This window comes from Capra hircus, chromosome 25 (assembly GCF_001704415.2).
Source record: "Capra hircus breed San Clemente chromosome 25, ASM170441v1, whole genome shotgun sequence".
Lineage (NCBI taxonomy): Eukaryota > Metazoa > Chordata > Mammalia > Artiodactyla > Bovidae > Capra > Capra hircus.
Genome location: NC_030832.1, coordinates 26200170 through 26221621, shown reverse-complemented (window position 1 = coordinate 26221621; position 21452 = coordinate 26200170). Strand labels below are relative to the sequence as shown.

The following is a 21452-nucleotide window of genomic DNA, read 5'->3' as shown; positions in this document are numbered from 1 at the left end:
CTTTCATCAAATTTTCAAAAGGGTCTTTAGTCTCCCCAAGTTTTAAGACTCAATAATTTGGAAGGAAAAAAATAAAACAGCTCTCTGAGAGAGGCTTTATCTGAGTCAGAGCTCTGAGAAGAATTTATCACTGTGAAGTGACTGAAGAATCTCTCTTTAAATTCCTTTCAAGGGACTGGTTGATTCCCTTTTCCATCAGCTTTCTGATCCTCATATGATAGGCTGTAGACAAGCCTGAATCATAAGCCAGCTTCCGTCACCTGCTGTCTGGTGGTCCAGGGATCAAGACTTCGCACTTCCAGTGCAAGGGGCAGGGTTCGATCCTTGGTCAGGGAACTAAGATTCCACTTGCCATATGATATGGCCAAAAATAAATACACTAATTAATTAATTAAACATGTCTAGGGCCAGGTTTCCACAGTAACATCCTTTGAGGGCCTGATGAGTGGATTAAGTCAGAATACTGGTGTAATGCTGAAGCATTACAGTTCACAACCAATTTTGTGTCTTCGTTTGCTCCCCTCCAACTTTTAAGACATTTGTTCACATCCATTTACCCTCATTCGCAGACCTCAAGGAATTTTCTTGCTCTAAACAGTTTGCCTCTATTGGTCCATAGGATTTGCTTGGTTTGGCAAGTAAGTATCAATTATGATCATGGACAGAAACTTCTGTCCAAATATGCTTAATTATTCTGAAGCACAAGAATAATGGGGGAAAATTGCTTGTTGACTTTCCATTGTATACCAGCACTACTGGGTGCTTTCATGTCATCTTACCCTACAAGTTAGACTTGTCATTAAGTCAAAGCAGTAACAAAATTTTTGCTATGTGGATATTAATTTTGGACCTGAACCATGGCAGGCATTTTAAAAAAAGATTGTTGACAGAATAAACTTTCTTTTACGTTTTAACCTAAATTTCACAAACATGGGTAGACATGCTCCCAACCATAAAATGAGACTGAAAATCAGTGAGTTCTTGGGGAAACTGGACTGTATGGAGCTGTTTTTAGTAAATTCATCAATAAATATTTACTGAGCAAATAATATGTGCTCAAACTATGAAAAGACCTGGGGCTTGTGAGAACATGGTACTCTAGGAGCTGAGGTGCAGGTAGGGAGACTAGATCAAGACTAGGGAAAGTTTACCTAGTTGGCCCACACTGGGCTGGACGTGACTATGAGTGAATGCACAGAGACTTCTGTAGGTTTTCAGGAGAGAGCTGTTGGCAGAACTGAGAAAGGATTTAGTGGGAAAGGACTGGATTCAGTGTTGGGACATGTGGGCTCTAGTTCTGGCTGAGGCTCAACTGGCTGGAAGACTTGGGACAAGTAAGTCCCTTAATTTCTCCAGACATCAATTTTAGCCCCTTTAGAAAATAAAGGAGGGTGGTGGTATTGTTGAACTGTTCAGTTATTAAAGTGTTAGTCGTTCAGTCATGTCCAACTCTTTTGTGACCCCGTGGATGTAGCCTGCCAGGCTTCTCTGTCCATGGAATTTTCCAGGCAATACTGGAGTAGGTAGCCATTCCTTTCTGCAAATGATCTTCCTGACCCAGGGATTGAACCCAGGTCTCCCTTATTGCATGAAGATTCTTTACCATCTGAGCCACCAGGGAAGCCCATTGTTCAGTTATTAAGTGCCTTCCAATTCCTAGAATCTAAAATTCTGACAGCCACACATTTTTTCCTTTGAGAAGAAAATACTTCCTATTCTTGGAATTGCAACAATCAATGGCATTTAAAAAACACCCACTAATACCCTAGGAGACTGGGCCATAAATCCTCCCCAGGTTTCTTAATCATTTACTTAATCATTCACATCATTTACTATCTTAATCATTTTTAATTATATAGTTCAGTAGTGTTAAGTACATTTACCTTGTTGTGTAACTATTACCACCATCTGTCTCCAGAACACTTTTTATCTTGGAAAACTCAAACTCTGAACCCATTAAACAGTAACTCCCCATTCTCCTCTCTCCTGTCTCTTTATTTTCTATCTCTATGAATTTGACTACTTATTGTATTGAATATCTTATATAAGAGGAATCATACAATATTTGTCTTTTTGCGACTCACTTATTTCACTTAGCATAATGTCCTCAAAATTCATCCATGTTGTAGCATGTGTCAGAATGCCCTTTTTAAAGGCTGAATAATATTCTATTGTATAGTATACCATTTGTTTTTTTATCCATTCATCTGTTGATGGACACACTGAGTTGTTTCCACCTTTTATCTCTTTCGAGTAATGCTGCTATGAACATGGTACTTATATATCTTTTTGAGACCTTTCAGTTTTGGGGTATATATGCCTGAAAGTGAAATTGCTTGATAATATGGTAATTCTATTTAAAAAATTTGAAAGATACACCGGTCTGTTTTCCATAGTAGCTGTACCATGTTACATCCTCACCCACAATGCATAAGGGTTCCACTTTCTTCAGCCTTGTCAACCTTTGTTATATTCTTTTTTTTTTTTTTTTGAGTGGCCATCCTGATAGCTATGAAGTGGTATCTAATTGTGATTTTGATTTGCATTTCCCTAGTGCTTAGTGATATTAAGCATCTTTTCATGTGTTGTCATTTTACATATCTTCTTTGGAGGAATTTAAGTCACTTTTTAAATCAAGCTGGTTTTGCTATTGTTGAGTTGTAGGAGTTCTTTATATACTTTAGATATTAACTCCTTGGCAGATTCATGATTTGCAAATATTTCCTCCCATTCCATGGACTGCCTTTTCACTCTGTTGATTGTGCCTTTTGATGCACAGAAGTTTTAAACTTGGATCTAGTCTCATTTTCCTGTCCTTTTCTCTTGCTGTCTGTGCTTTTAGTGTCATATTGAAGAAATCATTGCCAAACCTAGTATCACGAAGTTTTCCCCTTATGCTTTCTTCAACATTTGTATAGTTTCATCTTTTACATTTAGTTCTTTCATGCATTTTGAATTAACTTTTGCATAGGGTATGAAGTATGAGTTTAATTTCCTTCTTTTGCATGTGGATATCCAGTTTTCCTAAAACCATTTGTTGGAAAGACAGGCTTTTCTCCACTGAATGGTCTTGGCACCTTGTTGAACATCACTTGACTATATATATGAGGGGCTTCCCTGGTGGCTCATTGTAAAGAATCCACCTGCCAATGCAGGAGATGAGGGTTGGATCCGAGTAGGGGGAGGGGGATCCTGTGGCGAAGGAAATGGCAACCCACCCCAGTACTGGTTGCCTAGGAAATCCCATGGACAAAAAGAACCTAGCAGGCTACAGTCCATGGGGTTGCAAAAGAGTTGGACATGGCTTAAGGACTAAACAACATATACGAGAGGATTTTGAGCTATAAACTTTTGGGGGTGGTGGTACAGAAAGGACATAGTCTCTACTTTAAGGAAGAGGCTTCGCTGGTGGCTCAGAGGTTAAAGCGTCTGCCTGCAATGTGGGAGACCTGGGTTCGATCCCTGAGTCGGGAAGATCCCCTGGAGAAGGAAATGGCAACCCACTCCAGTATTCTTGCCTGGAGAATCCCATGGACGGAGGAGCCTGGTGGGCTACAGTCAATGGGGTCGCAAAGAGTCGGACACGACTGAGCGACTGCACTTCACTTCAGCAGAGTTGAATAGTCAGATTCTGTTTCATACAGTATTTGTCCAGTGCTTGTTGAGTGCTCAGTGGGCGCACGTTTTCCCACACTTTCTCTCTTAATCTTCCCATTTAAACGGTGAGACAGATAAGATGATCCCCTTTAACAGAGAAGTAAACTCAGTCCTCAGAAGAGCACGGTTATGTTTTTATGTAGGGGCAGGGACAGAGTCAAGATTTGAACCCAAAGTTATTGGTTCCATGTGTCCTGTAGGGTTAAGATGGACCTCCTGTTCTCATCTCTAAAATGCGAGCAGAAGTGAAAGCAGATGGTCTGTATTGAGCAGCCTTGCAGCTGTAGGATCCAATGCATCAAGGGGTCACTAAAAGCCATGGACCAAGCCTGAGGTGTAGACACTGCTGCTGCTAAGTCGCTTCAGTCGTGTCCGACTCTGTGCGACCCCATAGACGGCAGCCCACCAGGCTCCCCCGTCCCTGGGATTCTCCAGGCAAGAACACTGGAGTGGTTTGCCATTTCCTTCTCCAATGCATGAAAGTGAAAGTGAAGTCGCTCAGTTGCGTCCGACTCTTCGCGACCCCATGGACTGCAACCCACCAGGCTCCTCCGTCCATGGGATTCTCCAGGCAAGAGTACTGGAGTGGGGTGCCACTAGACACTACTAAATTGCATAAAAAAGTATGCTCCAACGCCGGCCCGGAAGACCAGAGTCCCGGGACCGGAGCCCCGCCCCCGGGTGGACCCCAAGTCTTTACCCGGAACTAGGGCGCGGCTGGGCTGTGCTATTGGCAAGGGTGGGAGACGAGCAAAAGAAAATTGCCTGCGACGAGATTCTCTTTGAAATACCCCCATGATCCACCCGGATGGAGAGATTACTATTTAAGAATGCCTCTAGGATTACCTCCGATGCCTCTCTCCCTTTTACTCACCTCACGTGGCGTTCTTTCTTTCCCTTTGCCCCTGCAGTGGATGTTCTCTTGGTACGCCCCCACCCCGACCGGGAGGGGCGAGGCGCGCTCGCAGGAGCACTGCGCATGCGCATCCCGCCGAGGCCGGGTGGGGCGGCTGGGTGGGAGCACGGACCCCGCCCCTTCGCGACTCCACTCGTGACGTCGCGGGGGGCGCCGGCCTCCGCCCGGCTGCGAGCGGTGAGAGCGAGCGGCGGGCAGATCTGACGCTGCTAGAGCGGGAAGGGATGCGGGTGTTGAGTTTCTGCAGAAGGGGCTTGGCGGGGGAGGGGAGGCCTAGGGGCGCCACCAGCCGCCGACCTCTGGCTCTGCCCTCCCCCTTTCTGCCTTTTCCGTCCTTCCAGATGTGCCAGGACGGGAAACAGGGCCGGGGCTGAGCCTTGGTGACACCTGCATTTCCCTGGAGCCCTCCTTCTCCCCCAGCCCATCTGTTTATCTCACCTTCCCGATGTTCCTTTTCATCAGGCTGTCGCTTCTCGCCAGGGAAAGAGCACTCCACTTGGGAGGGGAGCCGGGTTTCAGACTTTGGCCCTTCCACTCCTTTGTTAAAGTGCCCGAACCTCAATTTTCCCCGTAGTTATTTTTGCCTTGTCCCACCTGGTTTTGAAGATCCATATGACCCAGAGAAACAGAAAGGAAGTGAACATTGGTTCAATTCTTGCAAGGCCAGGTACTAGGGCAACTTTTATCTGCCCCGTTTAGTCCTCACTATTTGATGTTCCTAGAACTCCCATTTCACAGATTTCTTAAACTCATACAGGTTCGCTGATTTGTCTCCTTGAGCCAGTGAGTGGCAGAGGAGGATTTCAGTTGAGTTTAGCTCCAAAGTGGAGTTTTTTTCGTCCAGCACTTACTTGTCTGGACTCTCAGCTGGAACCCTGGCCAAACGGTAGCCCCAGAACAGCTGCTTCCTGAATTTCTCCCCTGGAGAATTCTCCTTTTTGAGTTCCTTTTTCCAGCACAGCGTACTCTGCTGTGCTTCCGCCTTGATTACTTCAGAAACGGAACGCAGCAAACATTTATTGATTGGTGCATGGAGATAAACACTCAGAGTTAAGAGCCTCGGATTCCTGTCCTGGCTCTGCCACACTGACTGGGTGTGTGGCCTTGGACAAGTCCTTTGTCTTCCTGATGCTTTAACTTCCCTTTGAATGAAATGGGTAAGTGCCTTCTTACTGGCAAGCTGTTGTGCAGTTCTCCCTTCCTCTCCTCCAGCAGGCTCTTCCCGGAGGCTCAGACCCCTCTGCTCCCCATGGGCAGCTGCCAGGCAGGGCACTACCTGCATTTCTGCCTGGCCCACCACCCACCTCTGGTCTGTGCCACTTTGATCCTGCTGCTTCTTGGCCTTTCTGGCCTGGGTCTTGGTGGCTTCCTCCTCACCCACAGAACTGACCTGCGCAGCCCTGACATCCCCCAGGTGAGTACTCACTCTCCTGCTCATCCATCCCCTGCAGGCCACTTCTTGCTGCTAATCTCCTCTCACTTCTCCTCACCTTCTTTTTGCCCTCAGGACTGGGTCTCCTTCTTGAGATCTTTTGGCCAGCTGACCCTGTGCCCCGTGAATGGGACAGTCACAGGGAAGGGGCGTGGGTCTCATATCGTGGGCTTACTGACCACCTTGAACTTCGGAGATGGTTCAGACAGGAACAAGACCCAGACATTCCAAGCCCAGGTCCAGGGTAGTCGGATGGGATTGAAAGGTGAGACCAAGGAGGAATTGTGGGGTTGGATATCAGAACACTCAGGGGTGGGGCCCTGCCTCTGACCTCACCATCCTGGTGACCTTGGCCACATCTCTGGGCCTTAATCACTTCTGCTATAATAGGACTAGATATTTTCAGTGAACACAATGCCCACTGTGTAGATTCTCGATAAATGTTTTCTCTGTCCCCTTCCAGCTTTGAGGGTTCTTTGATTCTATCCTTGGAGGTGTGGTGAAATTGGCAAGATTTGACCTAAAGTTCTTTCTCAATCCTCTTCACCCCTTGGGGCTTCTGTTAGAGGCACCTTCTTTTTTCCTCGGGGATATCAGAGAAGCATGTTTTATTTATTTAACCTAGTGTCTTTAGTGCCGGATACAGCTCTGTGTGCTATGAAGTATACAGAAAAATTAGACATCTTCCATTCCCAAATTGCATAAGTCTTCTGGGAAAATGATGAGTGAGAGTGAGTTGGGGGTGCCATTAATTCCTGGGGGAGATTTGGCCTCAAGTTCCTTATCTAAAGACTGTGGAAATGAAGGAGGAGGAGAGAAAAGTGGAATTCTTAGACTTCTGTGGTCCTTTCCAACACTATCGTTCTAAGATTCTGCATGGAGTCAATATGTATATGTGTAGGGAGGCACACATATACATATATTGCCAGGTGAGAGTAGGTCTTTATATTGTCAGGTGTACGTGTGTGTGATCAGAGAGCAAGAGTAAAGGAATGTATATGATATATACAGACTTGGAACATTTTTTCCTGTTCTTTTTGTGTAAAATATATATATATATATAAATATAAAAGATTCATATAACCATAAAGTACACCTATTTAAAATGTACAAGTAAATGGCTTTTTTTATATTAAAAAAAATGTGCAACTGTTACCACTGTCCATTCTAGAACATTTTCATTGCCTGATGAAGAAATCCTGTCCCCATTAGCATCTACTTCCCTTTTTCTCGTAACCTTCCAGCCCTAGGCAACCAGTAATACTTTTTATCTCTGAAGATATACCTTTTCTGGACATTTCATATAATATGTTGCCTTTTGTGATTGGCTTCTTTTACTTAGCATAATGTTTTCAAGGTTCATCCATACTGTATGATACGTTAGTACTTCATTTCTTTTTACTGCTGAAAGGCATTCAGTATATGCATATTCCACGTTTTATTTATCCATTCATCAGTTGATTGACATTTGAATTGTTTCCATTTCTTACCTATTATGAATGATGCTGCTGTAAACACTAATGTACAAGTTATTGCATTATTCTGTGTTTTCATTTCTTTTGAGTATATACCTATAAATGGAGTTTCTGGGTCATATAGTAACTCTATGTTTAAGGAACTGCTAGACTGTTTTCCGAAATGACTACCATTTTATATTCCTTCCAGCAGTGTATAAGAGTTCTAATTTCTTCACATTCTCATCAACACTGGTTATTGCCTGTTTTTTGACTATATCCATCCTAGTCAGTGTGAAGTGATATCTAATTACGTTTCTGTTTTGCATTTTCTTTTTTTATTGAGGTACAGTTGATTTACAGTGTTGTGTTAATGTATGCTGTACATCAAAGTGATTCAGTTATACATATATATATTCTTTTTCATATTCTTTTCCATTATGGTGTATCACAGAATATTGAGTATAGTGTCCTGTGCTATACAGTAGGACCTTGTTGTTTATACATCCCATATATAACAGTTTGCATTGGCCAACCCCAGACTCTCAACCCACCCCTGCCCCGACTTTCCCTTGGGAAACACAAGTCTGTTCTCTATGTTTGTGAGTCTGTTTCGTAGATATGTTCATTTGTGTTGTATTTTAGATTCTGCATCTAAATGATATCGTATGGCATTTGTCTTTCTCTCTCTGACTTGACTTCACTTGGTGTGATCATCTCTAGGTCCATCCATGTTGCTGCAAATGGCATTATTTCATTCTTTTTATGGCTGAGTAGTAAGTATTTAGGTTGTTTCCAGGTCTTGGCTGTTGTGGGGTGCATGTGTCTTCTTGAATTGTAGTTTTGTCTGGATATATGCCCAGGAGTGGGACTGCTGGATCATATGGCAACTCTATTTTTAATTTTTCATACTGTTTTCTGTAGAGACTGCACTAGTTTACATTCCTACCAGCAGCATAAGAGGGTTCCCTTTTCTCCACGCCTCTGCCAGGATTTGTTATTTTTAGACTTTTTGATGATGGTCATTCTGACCAGTGTGAAGTACCTTGTCGTAGTTTTGATTTGCATTTTTCTAATAATTAGCAATGGTGAACATCTTTTCGTGTGCCTATTGGCCATATCTATGTCTTCATTGAAGAAACGGCTGTTTAGTTCTTCTGCCCATTTTTTGATTGTGTTGGGTTTTTTTGTTTGTTTGAGTTGTATGAGCTGTTTGTATGTTTTGGAAATTAAGCCCTTATCAGTTGCATCATTTGATTTGCATTTTCTTGATGACTGATGATATTGAATATTTTTTTCATATGCTTATTGGCCATTTGCGTATCTTCTTCAGAGAAATGTATATTCAGAGTCTTTGTTCATTTTAAAAATTGGATAACTTTTCTTTTAATTATTGAGTTGTAGGAGTCTCTTTTGTTTTCTAAATGCAGGATTCTTATCTGATGTATGATTTGCAAATTTTCTCTCCCATCTGGGTTGTCTTTCACCTTGTTAACGGTATGCTTGGAAGCATGAAAGTTTTCATTTAGATGAGGTCCATTTTCTATTTTTGTTGTTGTTATTGCTTGTGATTTTAGCATTATATCTAACAAGACTTTGCCTAACCCGTGGTCACTAAATATAGGTTCGGTTCGGTTCAGTTCAGTCGCTCAGTCGTGTCTGACTCCTTGCAACCCCATGAATCACAGCACACCAGGCCTCCCTGTCCATCACCAACTCCCAGAGTTCGCTCAAACTTAAATCCATCAAGTCGGTGATGCCATCCAGCCATCTCATCCTCTGTCGTCCCCTTCTCCTGCTACCCCCAATCCCTCCCAGCATCAGAGTCTTTTCCAATGAGTCAACTCTTGGCATGAGGTGGCCAAAGTATTGGAGTTTCAGCTTTAGCATCATTCCTTCCAAAGAAATCCCAGGGCTGATCTCCTTCAGAATGGACTGGTTGGATCTCCTTGCAGTCAAAGGGACTTTTAAGAGTCTTCTCCAACACCACAGTTCAAAAGCATCAATTCTTCGGTGCTCAGCTTTCTTCACAGTCCAACTCTCACATCTATACATGACTACTGGAAAAACCATAGCCTTGACTAGATGGACCTTTGTTGGCAAAGTAGTGTCTCTGCTTTTGAATATGCTATCTAGGTTGGTCATAACTTTTCTTCCAAGGAGTAAGCGTCTTTTAATTTCATGGCTGGTTACTACTATTGTTTTCTTGTAAGAATTTTGTATTTTTAGCTCTTACATTTAGATCTGTGATCAATGTTGAGTTAATTTTTTTGTGTATGGTGTGAGGATAGGGTCCAACTTTATTCATTTGCAGGTACTATTCAGTTGACGTGGCATATTTTGTTGAGAAGGCTATTCTTTCCTCATTGAATAACCTTGGCACTCTTACTGAAAGCAATTGACCACAGACATATGGGTTTATTTCTGGATTCTCAGTTCTGTTCCATTGATCTATGTCTCTACTTGTGCTAGTACCACACTGTTTTGATCACTGTAGCTTTGTAGTAAGTTTTGAAATCAGAAAATGTGAATTCTCATCTACGGCTGTACCACCCTAACTCAGAAGCTAAGCAGGGTCGAGCCTGGTTAATACTTGGATGGGAGAAAATGCGAACTCTCCAGCTTTGTTCTTTTTTTTTTTTTTTTTAAAAGATTGTTTTGGCTGTTGCAGATCCCTTGGATTTTCATATTATTTTTAGGATCAGCTTGTCAGTTTCTGCTTCTGCATGGTTAGAAACAAAGTTGTAACATTCAAGATTGTTTTGGACCAAGTAAAAAGTAATCACATATGATTGTATCATCTAAGCAGTAACTGTGGAACACCTACTATGTACCAAGCATGGGGAATAGAGCACTGTCTGTGAGATATGGATCCTCACCTCAAATCACTCACAATCTAGCAAGGATACAGATGTGAACAGAAGTAAATACCTTTCAGCATGTGCAGTGGAACACAGGGTACAGCGAGAGTATCATAAGTCTGTCAAGCAGGGATGGTGAAGACAGGCCTTTCCAAGGATATAGGCAGGGACTGAACTGAGGCTCGAGGGAGGCTTCAGAATGTGCCCTTTTGGCCAGTGCGTGCACCTGGGCACGGTTGCTGTTGTGTCCAGTTCTTTGTGACACTGTAGACTGTAGTCCACCAGGCTCCTCTGTCCATGGGATTCTCCAGGCAAGAATATTGAAGTGGCTTGCCATTTCCTCCTCCAGGGGATCTTCTCAACTTTAGGGATCGAACCGTGTCTCTTGCATCTCCTGCATTGGCAGGCAGATTCTTTACTGCTGAGCCACCTGGGAAGCCCCATTCCAGCCAGAGGGAAGAGCATATGCAAAAGCAAGCAGACGGGATTACGATGGCACATTTAGGAACTTCCAGGGGTTCCGTTTGTTGCAGGGAAAGGAGTATTGATGAGTGGCAGGAAATGGATCTGAAGCAGCAGGCAGAATTCCATGAAGAGTCCCTTGTGCCAAGCCAAGGTAGTTGGACTTTTAACTAGTATATTTGGCTTACTCAATGAGTTTAATCAGAAAGATAGTATAATTTTGTTCTTCTGTTCTTTTTAAAAGATCACACTCTGTTGGCTGACTGCCTGGAAGGAATGGGTCAAAGTGCATGAAGACCAGTTAGAAAGTGATTGTGATAAAAAGATGATAAGGACTTCCCTGGTAAACCAGTGGTTAAGACTGTGCTCTTCTAATGCAGGGGCATGGATTCCTTCCCTGGTCAGGAAATTGAGATCCCATTTGCAGCGTAGCGCAGCCCCCCAAAAAAAGATGATAAGAAAAATTGAGCTAAGATGGTGGTGTGAAAGAGGGGGACTGATTTGAGAGAGTTGATAGAAGTGTCGGATGGATAGGATTTGGTGAGAGATTTGATTTGGGGAATGTAGAAGAAAGGGGAATTTTCTTATAAATTTCACAAATATGTTTCTCAGTTGCAATTATGATGTATATACTGGTTTGTATTTTTTTTTCACTTTATGACATCATGTTTTCTATATTACTGAATGGCCAGAACACTATTATTTTAATGGATATAAAGTGATCTGTTAATTGGTTAGACCAACCTTTATTAATGCTTTCTTTATTGATAAACATTTTTGTTTTCTATTTTTTATATTTTTCATGAAATTACAATAAACGCTTCGTATACTTTGCATTTTTCTTTGAATCCTTTTCGTAGGATTAGTTTATACAAGTGGTATTACTGAGTCAAAGTATGGACATTTTTTTAAATACACAAATTCATTTTGTTGTGGAATCAGATTACATAGAAAGGTACAGAGCAAATGTAAAACTCTTCCTTACCTCCCCTGCAGAGTCCACAGTTTGCTGGGCATCCTCTCAGTCCTTCTCTGTCTCCATTTAAAATTGCAACAGAAACATCCAAATTGTCCTCTAAAAGTGTCACCAGTGAAGAGTGCCCATTTCTCCACATTTCAACAACTCTTGTTATTATCACTCCTTTTAATTTTTACCAATTTAATGGTCCAAGGAACTACCTGATTTTTATTTTATTTTTTTAGTGAAACAAGTAAAGTGTTTATTAGGAAAAAAGAGTACAGTATGTGTGGATAGGCACATGGGCAAACTCAGAGAGAGAGTCATACCCTTGCGGTAGTTTAAATCACTTGTGTGGGGCATTTCTTTTGGGTTTCCTCTGGCCAGTCTTTTGTTTCCTGGGTTAGCAGTTTATTTTTTAAAAAACTAAAAACCCAGTTGTCTTATTTTCTTCCTTGTCCATCATTTTTCTTAGCAGAACAAGTTACAAAAAACCGGGGAGGGGGGTTATATTATCTTTGCAGAGTGACAGGAAGAGGCAGTGCAAGCAGTCATCTGAAGAGTGGGAGCCCAAATGGGCAAGGCTTCTCTGGTGGTGAGACTCTTGACACCAGCGGCTCCTCACCCGGGCTGCCCTCCCTCACTTGAGTCCTGGTGTTTTGTTTCGTCTAAGAGGGCGGAGCAGATCCCCAGCTTCTCAGTTCTATCAGGTCCCTGCATTGTCACAGCCTGCCACGGGCTCGCCGTTGAGGTGCCCTTGCGGGATAGTGGAGGAGTCTTTAATGCCTTGCCGGAGCTGGTGGTCGTCTAGCATGTTGTAGGCCAGGTAGTCATGGACACCGTGGAGCTACAGAAACTGCACCACGACGTGGCTGAAGCCGCACCGGGCTGCTCCAGCATCCTCTTGAGGAAGGGCACCACCTTGTCCTTCTTCACCAATGCGTCCAGGTGTTCCCAAGAGCCGTTGCTGCCCAAGCATTCTGCCCCGCACGCCCAGGATCCGCAGGCCGCTGCCTGCACCATGCCCACAGTGGAGCAGAGCTGCTGCCGCTGGCCCAGGGACATGCTCATTCCCGCGTGCTGGCTGGAGCCCTCGGCCCCTGGCGACCTGGGCTAGCAACTGGCCAGTCATTTTGATTTGCCTGAGTCTGTATTTGGTATATCACAGGATCCTCCCATGTATGCTCACGCATCTGTAAGCCAAGGTGGATTCCAGTGAAAATGCCTGTGGGTAGTTTAGCATCACTCCCTTCTTGACCTCCAAGGAGTTTTCTAGACAGGAGGGTCTCCTTGACTTAGAGAATGAGGAATATGTGGTCTCTTATCTGGGTAGGGCCTAGCCTCTCTTGATTGTCCTACTATTAATATTTTGGAGTTTCTGACCACAGGGAATGAACTCCCAATTGTTCACCCAGTGGGGATGGGCACATCTATCGCCTGCCTCAATCTGACATTGAAAACAGAGCCCAAGGTTGAAATTTTTTTACTCTGAACCCCAACAGTCCCATTGCCTGCTAAAACAAAAATAGCAACATTCTCCATAGAATTTATGTTCAGAATCTTGTAAAATAATCCTTAAAATGTCATGATACAACCAAAATTATTCAGCATATAAGGAACACAAAATTTCAGCTTGCACAGGAAAGAATGATCAATAGATGTCAAAATAGAATGCACATGACAGAATTATTCGACAGAGGTTTTAAGTCAGCCATTATAAAAATGCTCAATCAAGAACACTCTTAAATGCTAAAAATAGTCTGTAAAGAGGGAACATAAAGATGTAAATGCAAATTTTAGAATTGAAAATCACAACAACCAAAATTAGAAACTCGCTGGCTGGACTCAGTAGCAGACAGAGGAAAGAGCTTAACTTTGACTTTTGTTGTTGTTTAGTCACTAAGTTGTGTTAGTGACTCTTTTGTTTTTGTGACCCCCATGGACTGTAGCCCACTAGGCTCCTCTCTCCGTGGAATTTTCCAGGCAAGAATACTGAAGTGGGTTGCCATTTCCTTTGACATGATTTTTTAAATTAATTAATTAATTTTTTATTGAAGGATAATTGCTTACACTGATAGGATACTGAAAGAGGAACTCCCCAGGGTTGGTAGGTGCCCAATATGCTACTGGAGATCAATGGAGAAATAACTCCAGAAAGAATGAAGGGATGGAGCCAAAGCAAAAACAATACCCAGTTGTGGGTGTGACTGGTGATAGAAGCAAGGTCCGATGCTGTAAAGAGCAATATTGCACAGGAACCTGGAATGTCAGGTGCATGAATCAAGGCAAATTGGAAGTGGTCAAACAGGAGATGGCAAGAGTGAATGTCAGCATTCTAGGAATCAGCGAACTAAAATGGACTGGAATGGGTGAACTTAACTCAGATGACCCATTATATCTACTATTGTGGGCAGGAATCCCTTAGAAGAAATGGAGTAGCCATCATGGTCAACAAAAGAGTCTGAAATGTAGTACTTGGATGCAGTCTCAAAATCGACAGAATGGTCTATGTTCGTTTCCAAGGCAAACCATTCAGTATCACAGTAATCCAAGCCTATGCCCCAACCAGTAACTCTGAAGAAGCTGAAGCTGAATGGTTCTATGAAGACCTACAAGACCTTTTAGAACTAACACCCAAAAAAGATGTCCTTTTCATTATAGGGGACTAGAATGCAAAAGTAGAAGTCAAGAAACACCTGGAGTAACAGGCAAATTTGGCCTTGGAGTACGGAATGAAGCATGGCAAAGGCTAATAGAGTTTTGCCAAGAGAACACACTAGTTACAGCAAACACCCTCTTCCAACAACACAAGAGAGGACTCTACACATGGACATCACCAGATGGTCAACACCAAAATCAGATTGATTATATTCTTTGCAGCCAAAGATGGAGAAGCTCTATACAGTCAGCAAAAACAAGACTGGGAGCTGACTGTGGCTCAGATCATGAACTCCTTATTGCCAAATTCAGACTGAAATTGAAGAAAGTAGGGAAAACCACTAGACCATTCAGGTAGGACCCAAGTCAAATCCCTTATGATTATACAGTGGAAGTGAGAAATAGATTTAAGGGACTAGATCTGATAGAGAGAGTGCCTGATGAACTATGGATGGAGGTTCGTGATATTGTACAGGAGACAGGGATCAAGACCATCCCCATGGAAAAGAAATAGAAAAAAGCAAAATGGCTGTCTGAGGAGGCCTTACAAATACCTGTGAAAAGAAGAGAAGCGAAAAGCAAAGGAGAAGAGGAAAGATACAAGCGTCTGAATGCAGAGGCAAAGAAGAGCAAGGAGAGGTAAGAAAGCCTTCCTTAGTGATCAGTGCAAAGAAATAGAGGAAAACAACAGAATGGGAAAGACTAGAGATCTCTTCAAGAAAATTAGAGATACCAAGGGAACATTACATGCAAAGATGGGCTCGATAAACGACAGAAATGGTATGGACCTAACAGAAGCAGAAGATGTTAAGAAGAGGTGGCAAGAATATACAGAACTGTACAAAAAAGATCTTCATGAGCAAGATAATCACGATGGTATGATCACTCGCCTAGAGCCAGACATCCTGGAATGCGAAGTCAAGTGGGCCTTAGAAAGCATCACTATGAACAAAGCTAGTGGAGGTGATGGCATTCCAGTTGAGCTGTTTCAAATCCTGTAAGATGATGCTGTGAAAGTGCTGCACTCAATATGCCAGCAAATTTGGAAAACTCAGCAGTGGCCACAGGACTGGACAAGGTCAGTTTTCTTTCCAGCCCCAAAGAATTCAATGCCAAAGGATGCTCAAACTACTGCACAATTGCACTCATCTCCCACGCTAGTAAAGTAATGCTCAAAATTCTCCAAGCCAGGCTTCAGCAATACGTGAACTATGAACTTCCAGATGTTCAAGCTGGTTTTAGAAAAGGCAGAGGAACCAGAAATCAAATTGCCAACATCCACTGGATCATGGAAAAAGCAAGAGAGTTCCAGAAAAGCATCTATTTCTGCTTTATTGACTATGCCAAAGCCTTTGACTGTGTGGAACACAGTAAACTGTGGAAGATTCTGAGAGAGATGGGAATACCAGACCACCTGACCTGCCTCTTGAGAAACCTATATGCAGGTCAGGAAGCAACAGTTAGAACTGGACATGGAACAGACTGGTTCCAAATAGGAAAAGGAGTGCGTCAAGGCTGTATATTGTCACCCTGCTTACTTTACTTCTATGTGGAGTAAATCATGAGAAACACTGGGCTGGAAGAAGCACAAGCTGGAATCAAGATTGCTGGGAGAAATATCAATCACCTCAGATATGCAGATGACACCACCCTTATGGCAGAAAGTGAAGAGGAACTAAAAAGCCTCTTGATGAAAGTGAAAGAGGAGAGTGAAAAAGTTGGCTTAAAGCTCAACATTCAGAAAACTAAGATCATAGCATCTGGTCCCATCACTTCATGGGAAATAGATGGGGAAACAGTTGTAACAGTGTCAGACTTTATTTTTGGGGGCTCCAAAATCACTGCAGATGGTGACTGCAGCCATGAAATTAAAAGAGGCTTACTCCTTGGAAGGAAAGTTATGACCAACCTAGATATCATATTCAAAAGCAGAGACATTACTTTGCCAACAAAGGTCCATCTAGTCAAGGCTATGGTTTTTCCAGTGGTCATATATGGATGTGAGAGTTGGACTGTGAAGAAAGCTGAGCACCGAAGAATTGATGCTTTTGAACTGTGGTGTTGGAGAAGATTTTAAAGGAGATCAGTTCTGGGTGTTCATTGGAAGGACTGATGCTAAAGCTGAAACTTCAGTACTTTGGCCACCTGATGCGAAGAGCTGACTCGTTGAGAAAGATCCTGATGCTGGGAGGGATTAGGGGCAGGAGGAAAAGGGGACGACAGAGGATGAGATGGCTGGATGGCCAATGGACATGAGTTTGAGTGAACTCCGGGAGTTAGTGATGGACAGGGAGGCCTAGTGTGCTGCGATTCGTGGGGTCACAAAGGGTCGGACACAACTGAGCGACTGAACTGAACTGAACTGAAATTGCTCACAGAATTTTGCTGTTTTCTGTCAAACCTCAACATGAATCAGCCATAGGTATACATAAATCCCCTCCCTTTTGAAGCTCCCTCCCACGCCTACCTGATTTTTTAAAAGTTAATTTCTTTGGCCACCTCCAGTCTTGGTTTCAGCATGAGGACTCTAATAGTGGTGTGAGGACTTAGTTGCTCTGCAGCATGTGGGCTCTTAATTCCCTGACTGGGGACTGAACCCACATCCCTTGCATTGGAAAGGCAGGTTCTTAACCACTGAACCAGAAGGGAAGTTCCTGGAATTACCTCATTGTTTTAATATGCTTTCTCCTGACTGCTAGTGAAGTTGAGCAATTTTCGTACAGGTTTATTGGCCATTTTCATGTATTCTCTGAATTTCCTATTCATATCCTTTAGTTATTTTTCTTTCAAGATATTTATCTTATGATTTTTTTAAGTTCTTTGTACATTCTGGATAGTAAACACTTTGCCAATTAAATATGCCGTAGGTATTTTCAGTCATTCTGTTACTTCTTTTTCTAAAACTTACCTTTCATTGTACGGAAACCTTTAATTCTTATGAAATTTATTGCTCTTGTCCTCAGGCTTTTAAGTTTTGTGTCTTTTTTTGGACTGCCTTTGTTTCCCACTTTAAAATGAGAAAATGTTCTTTTCTGTTTTCTTTTAATACTTAGGTTTTTGTTTTATTTACAAAAGCTCTTTAATACATCTGGATTTTATAGTGTCAGGTAACAGTCTAACTTTTTTTCCAAATGGAAATTGTCCCAGGGCCATTGACTGAGTAGGCCATTCTTTTTCCACTAATTTGAAATGAGATGTGAACTTTTTAATGGATTTGAGTACCTAGTAGAAGACAGTTTTCTTCAGAAAAATGGACTAGTTTAGACACATTGATAGCAGCAGTGTGTATCTATCTCAGTTTTACTGCAGCCTTCTGAGAACTGGTATGACCGTTTTATTGATTGTGAGCTAACTTAAATTTTGTTTATATTGGTATGCAGTTATTTTCATTTTTCAGTGATATAAATGATGGTATTAAAGGACTTACTTGAATACAATCAATACCAAAATACCTGGTACTGTAGGAAGCCTACAGAAATGAATAGATGTCTAAAGATGGATACCTCCCAGAATTTTCTTAACATCTCCTCCCCTGTACCTCTCATAGGATCTTCTGCAGGAGAGCTGGTCCTCATAACGGCCAGGGTGACCACAGAAAGGACCCCAGGAACCTGCCTGTATTTTAGTGCTACTCCAGAAATCCTGCCCTCCAGCCAGCCACCGATACCCTGCTCAGAGGAGGGAGCAGGAAATGCCACCCTGAGCCCTAGAATGGCTGAGGAGTGTGTCAGTGTCTGGAGCCACGAAGGTCTTGTGCTCACCAAGTTACTCACCTCGGTAAGAGCCTCAGTAAACTTTGTTGGGCTTTCATAAACTGTCATGCTGACTGCTGTGTCGTGAAGGCCCCTGGAGGTAGCTTTACCAAGGAGGAAAAGCACAGGCTTTATAATCTTGCCACAGAGGCTGTGTGACCTTGAACAAGCATGTGGACCTTTGAGAACCTCAGCTTCCTCATCTATAAAATAGAAAACATGATACTATCTCCTAGTACTAACAAATAAGGATAAATGAGAATGAATGTAAAGTGCCTAGTACAATGCCTGGTACATAATAGATTGGATAAATGTTAGCTATTACTATTAACAATTGTCTTTAGATACAATAAAACATGATCTTCACCTCAAAGGAGTTCAGAAGCTATAATAAAAGGCAGAATGGACTAACTGCTATGGGAGAGATGTGAGCAAAGTGTTATTCAAACAGGATGAGGACCAATTAACTCTCAACTTGCACATTTATGGGGAGTGCTTCACCAAGAAGCTGGCATTTAAAAAAGGGGATTGTTTACAGTAGTTTATAATGTACAGAGTGTTTTCAGGTTCATTATCTTATTTGATCTTAAAATAGCTTTTTGAGGTAGCTGTTATTATCCCATTTTACAGATGAGGAAACAGAGAGGGAGTGAATTGCCCCAGGCCATACAACTGGTTAAGTTGGCAGAGCCAGGATTGCAACCTGCAGTGTCTGACTTCCAAGTCTTCTGCCCTATCAGTGTGATCCTTGGAGAATGAGGAAGACTTGGGCCAGGAATGCCATAGAGGGGGCTTGGGAGAGGGGAGACACATTCCAGGCAAAGGGATTAGCATGAGCAGAGGCCTAGGGATTGAAAGGTGTTCAGTGTTCGGGGGCACTCCATGATGAGGGCTTAGGAATGACTTAGGGGAAGAGGCAAAGAGATGGAGGGGCCAGGTCATGACGCACCGTGATGCCTGGCTAAGATGCTGTGATTTGATAACTGCAGGTTACAGGGTTCCTTGGTGCTGGGTGGACAAGACTGGCTAAGTGGAGGAGAGAGACAGTTAGGAGGCTGCTGCATACACTTCCCTCAGATTTGTAAAGACCCTGGTGAGGAACATAACCTGGGAGCTTGGAATCCAGAGATGGTGGTTTCCAGACCTGGCCCTGCTTGCACATTTCAAAACATAGACAGTAGTGAACTTCCCTGTCTCTTGGCATCATTACAGTATTCAATTTAACGTTTGAGCAAGAAAGTAGACAAGTGTTAAATTGTATAAAAATAGAGGGCTTTCCTGGTGGCTCATTGGTGAAGAATCCACCTGCCAATGCAGGAGACACGGGTTTGATCCCTGGTCCGGGAGGACTGCACATGCCATGGAGCAGCTCACTGCCTGTGCCACAACTACTGAGCCCACGTGCTGCAACTGTTGAAGCCCTCAAGCCCAAGAGCCCATGCTCTACAGTAGGAGAAGCCACCTCAATGAAAAGCCCTCACACTGCAACTAGAGTAGCCCCCACTCTATGCAACTAGAGAAAAGCCCATGCAGTCACAAAGACCTACCACAGCCAAAAATAAATAAAAATAACATTTTCCCTTTAGTTGTTCCCTGGATATGGAAAGCCTTTTCCCCCATGAAGGCTCTCTCTGTAGCCCTTGGGCTGGGGGTGTCTAAGATGTCTTCTTCCCTAGGGAAGATCCTCCACAGACCCTCTCCATCATTCCTCCTCCCCTCCCCGTCCCCACCCCTAGGAGGAGCTGACTCTGTGTGGCTCTCGGCTGCTGGTTTTGGGCTTCTTCCTGATTCTCTTCTGTGGCCTCTGCTGTCTCACTGCTGCGTGCTTCCATCCGCGCCGGGAGTCCCACTGGTCTAGAACCCGGCTCTGAGGGCCCTGGCCTAGTTCCCGTCTTGTTCTCAGGTAAGGTTCTTTGACTTAGTCCTGTAGGAATAGGGGATGAGGTGGGGGTGGCAGTTCTGAGACAGAGCCATTCCTAAACAATACGGTTTGGTTTTACTTATTTCTGTACTCTATACAGATGGAATGATGCACGTCCTTCGGTGACTGACTTCTTTCAGTTAATACTCTGACTTTACGATTCATAGCTGTAGTTCATGTCCAAGCTTTTTGGCAACAGTGGTGAATTAAGAGGGTTGAAATTTGATGATATGCCCTGGATATAAATCCTATTTGTCTTGCTTTTTTTTGTGAAATTCTGATGCCCGTTTTATGATGTAAATTTTGTGAAATTCATCTTGAGCTGCTCAAAAGGATTGATGATGCCCATTTACTAGACACATACTGTGTGCTGGCGTTCCTCACATGCACCTTCTCTTTTACATTAGCCATCATTGCATTTAGAAAAAGTTCTGCTAACAGGATCTTTGGAGGGACGCAGCTTCCAAAGTGAGGGTGGGACATATTAGCTGGCTAGTTAGTGTGCTCGCTCATTAAGGTAAAAAATTCTGTAAAAACTCATCTTTTCAGGTGAGTCTTGTATATAATTTGAGAGTCATTTTATTGTGTACTCAGCTCTTAAACTATTTTCAGCTTTGGCTGGCTGCTGTGCCCTAGGAAGTCCCCATGGGAGAAGAGGAAACAGCCTAGGCCCAGGGAAGAGCACTAACCAGAGGATCTGGACCTTTACGATCAACTTTGCTTATCTTGCTTAGGGCTAGGCCTGACTACTGCAACCACCTACTTGGGTTGGGAAAACGTGAAACCCTCTCAGCCTTTCTTAGATCTGAGAAGACTGGAAAAGGAAGGCTTTCTGGCTCCTGGCAGGTTCTGGGGTCCTGAGGCCATCTCACTTGGAATAAGTGCCTGTGCTTATCCCTAGTTGTCACTTCCTCTGCTCCTTCCTCAATTTCTGCAACCATCCCAGAGCTTCCTCCAAGGGCCCTCTGACCTGCCCTGTGTTTTTTCTTTCTTTCCAGGTGTGGATCAACTTCTTGGGCCTTGATTCTGAGTTGGAAGAGATGTTACAAAAAGTGGAGAGCTGGAATGTGGGAGGAAATAAAAGGCTTTTTTGCTCAGTGTTTTCCGGGGTGTTGATTGGCGGTTGGATTGAGGTGGGAATTTTAGGGTAAGAAAGCTAGGGAGGTTTGGGGGATTTTTCCTTGTTGACTCTTTAGGGAACAGGTTTAAGGCATAGATGACTGCAGTTCTTGAGTGTGGTCGTGGAAATGGATTGACATAAATGCAGTGTGACCTTTTGCAGGTCATGGTGCTGTGAAGGGCCTCAGTCTTCTGATGGGATTTGACAGACTGAGTTTTCCGAGCAAAGATTCCTCGAACTTGGGAGCCCACGCCCAGGCTG

At 43.2% G+C, this 21452-nt stretch overlaps 1 protein-coding gene across 7 annotated transcripts; it reads left to right on the top strand.

Annotated features, from left to right (window-relative positions):
• Window positions 4620-21171, top strand: TMEM219 (transmembrane protein 219). Of its 7 annotated transcripts, none has more exons than XM_018039951.1 (7): window positions 4650-4750; window positions 5148-5240; window positions 5786-5987; window positions 6081-6270; window positions 17946-18175; window positions 19887-20053; window positions 21070-21171. In XM_018039951.1, exons 3-6 carry the CDS (start codon window positions 5823-5825, stop codon window positions 20019-20021), a joined length of 720 nt encoding a protein of 239 aa, XP_017895440.1. In that variant the 5' UTR covers window positions 4650-4750; window positions 5148-5240; window positions 5786-5822; the 3' UTR covers window positions 20022-20053; window positions 21070-21171. The 7 variants fall into 7 exon arrangements, with proteins under 7 accessions (XP_017895438.1, XP_017895439.1, XP_017895440.1 ...); XM_018039952.1 differs by having other exon boundaries at window positions 4651-4750; window positions 5789-5987; XM_018039949.1 differs by lacking the exon at window positions 5148-5240 and having other exon boundaries at window positions 4620-4750; window positions 5789-5987.

What these genes read in the sequence shown, in the direction of transcription:
- TMEM219 (XM_005697681.3), top strand. Translation starts at nt 5,727, where the DNA reads ATGGGTAAGTGCCTTCTTACTGGCAAGCTGTTGTGCAGTTCTCCCTTC. An exon ending in TAGTCGGATGGGATTGAAAG is followed by an intron (nt 6,271 to 17,945) that starts GTGAGACCAAGG and finishes TACCTCTCATAG; the next exon opens with GATCTTCTGCAGGAGAGCTG. An exon ending in TCACCAAGTTACTCACCTCG is followed by an intron (nt 18,176 to 19,886) that starts GTAAGAGCCTCA and finishes CCCCACCCCTAG; the next exon opens with GAGGAGCTGACTCTGTGTGG.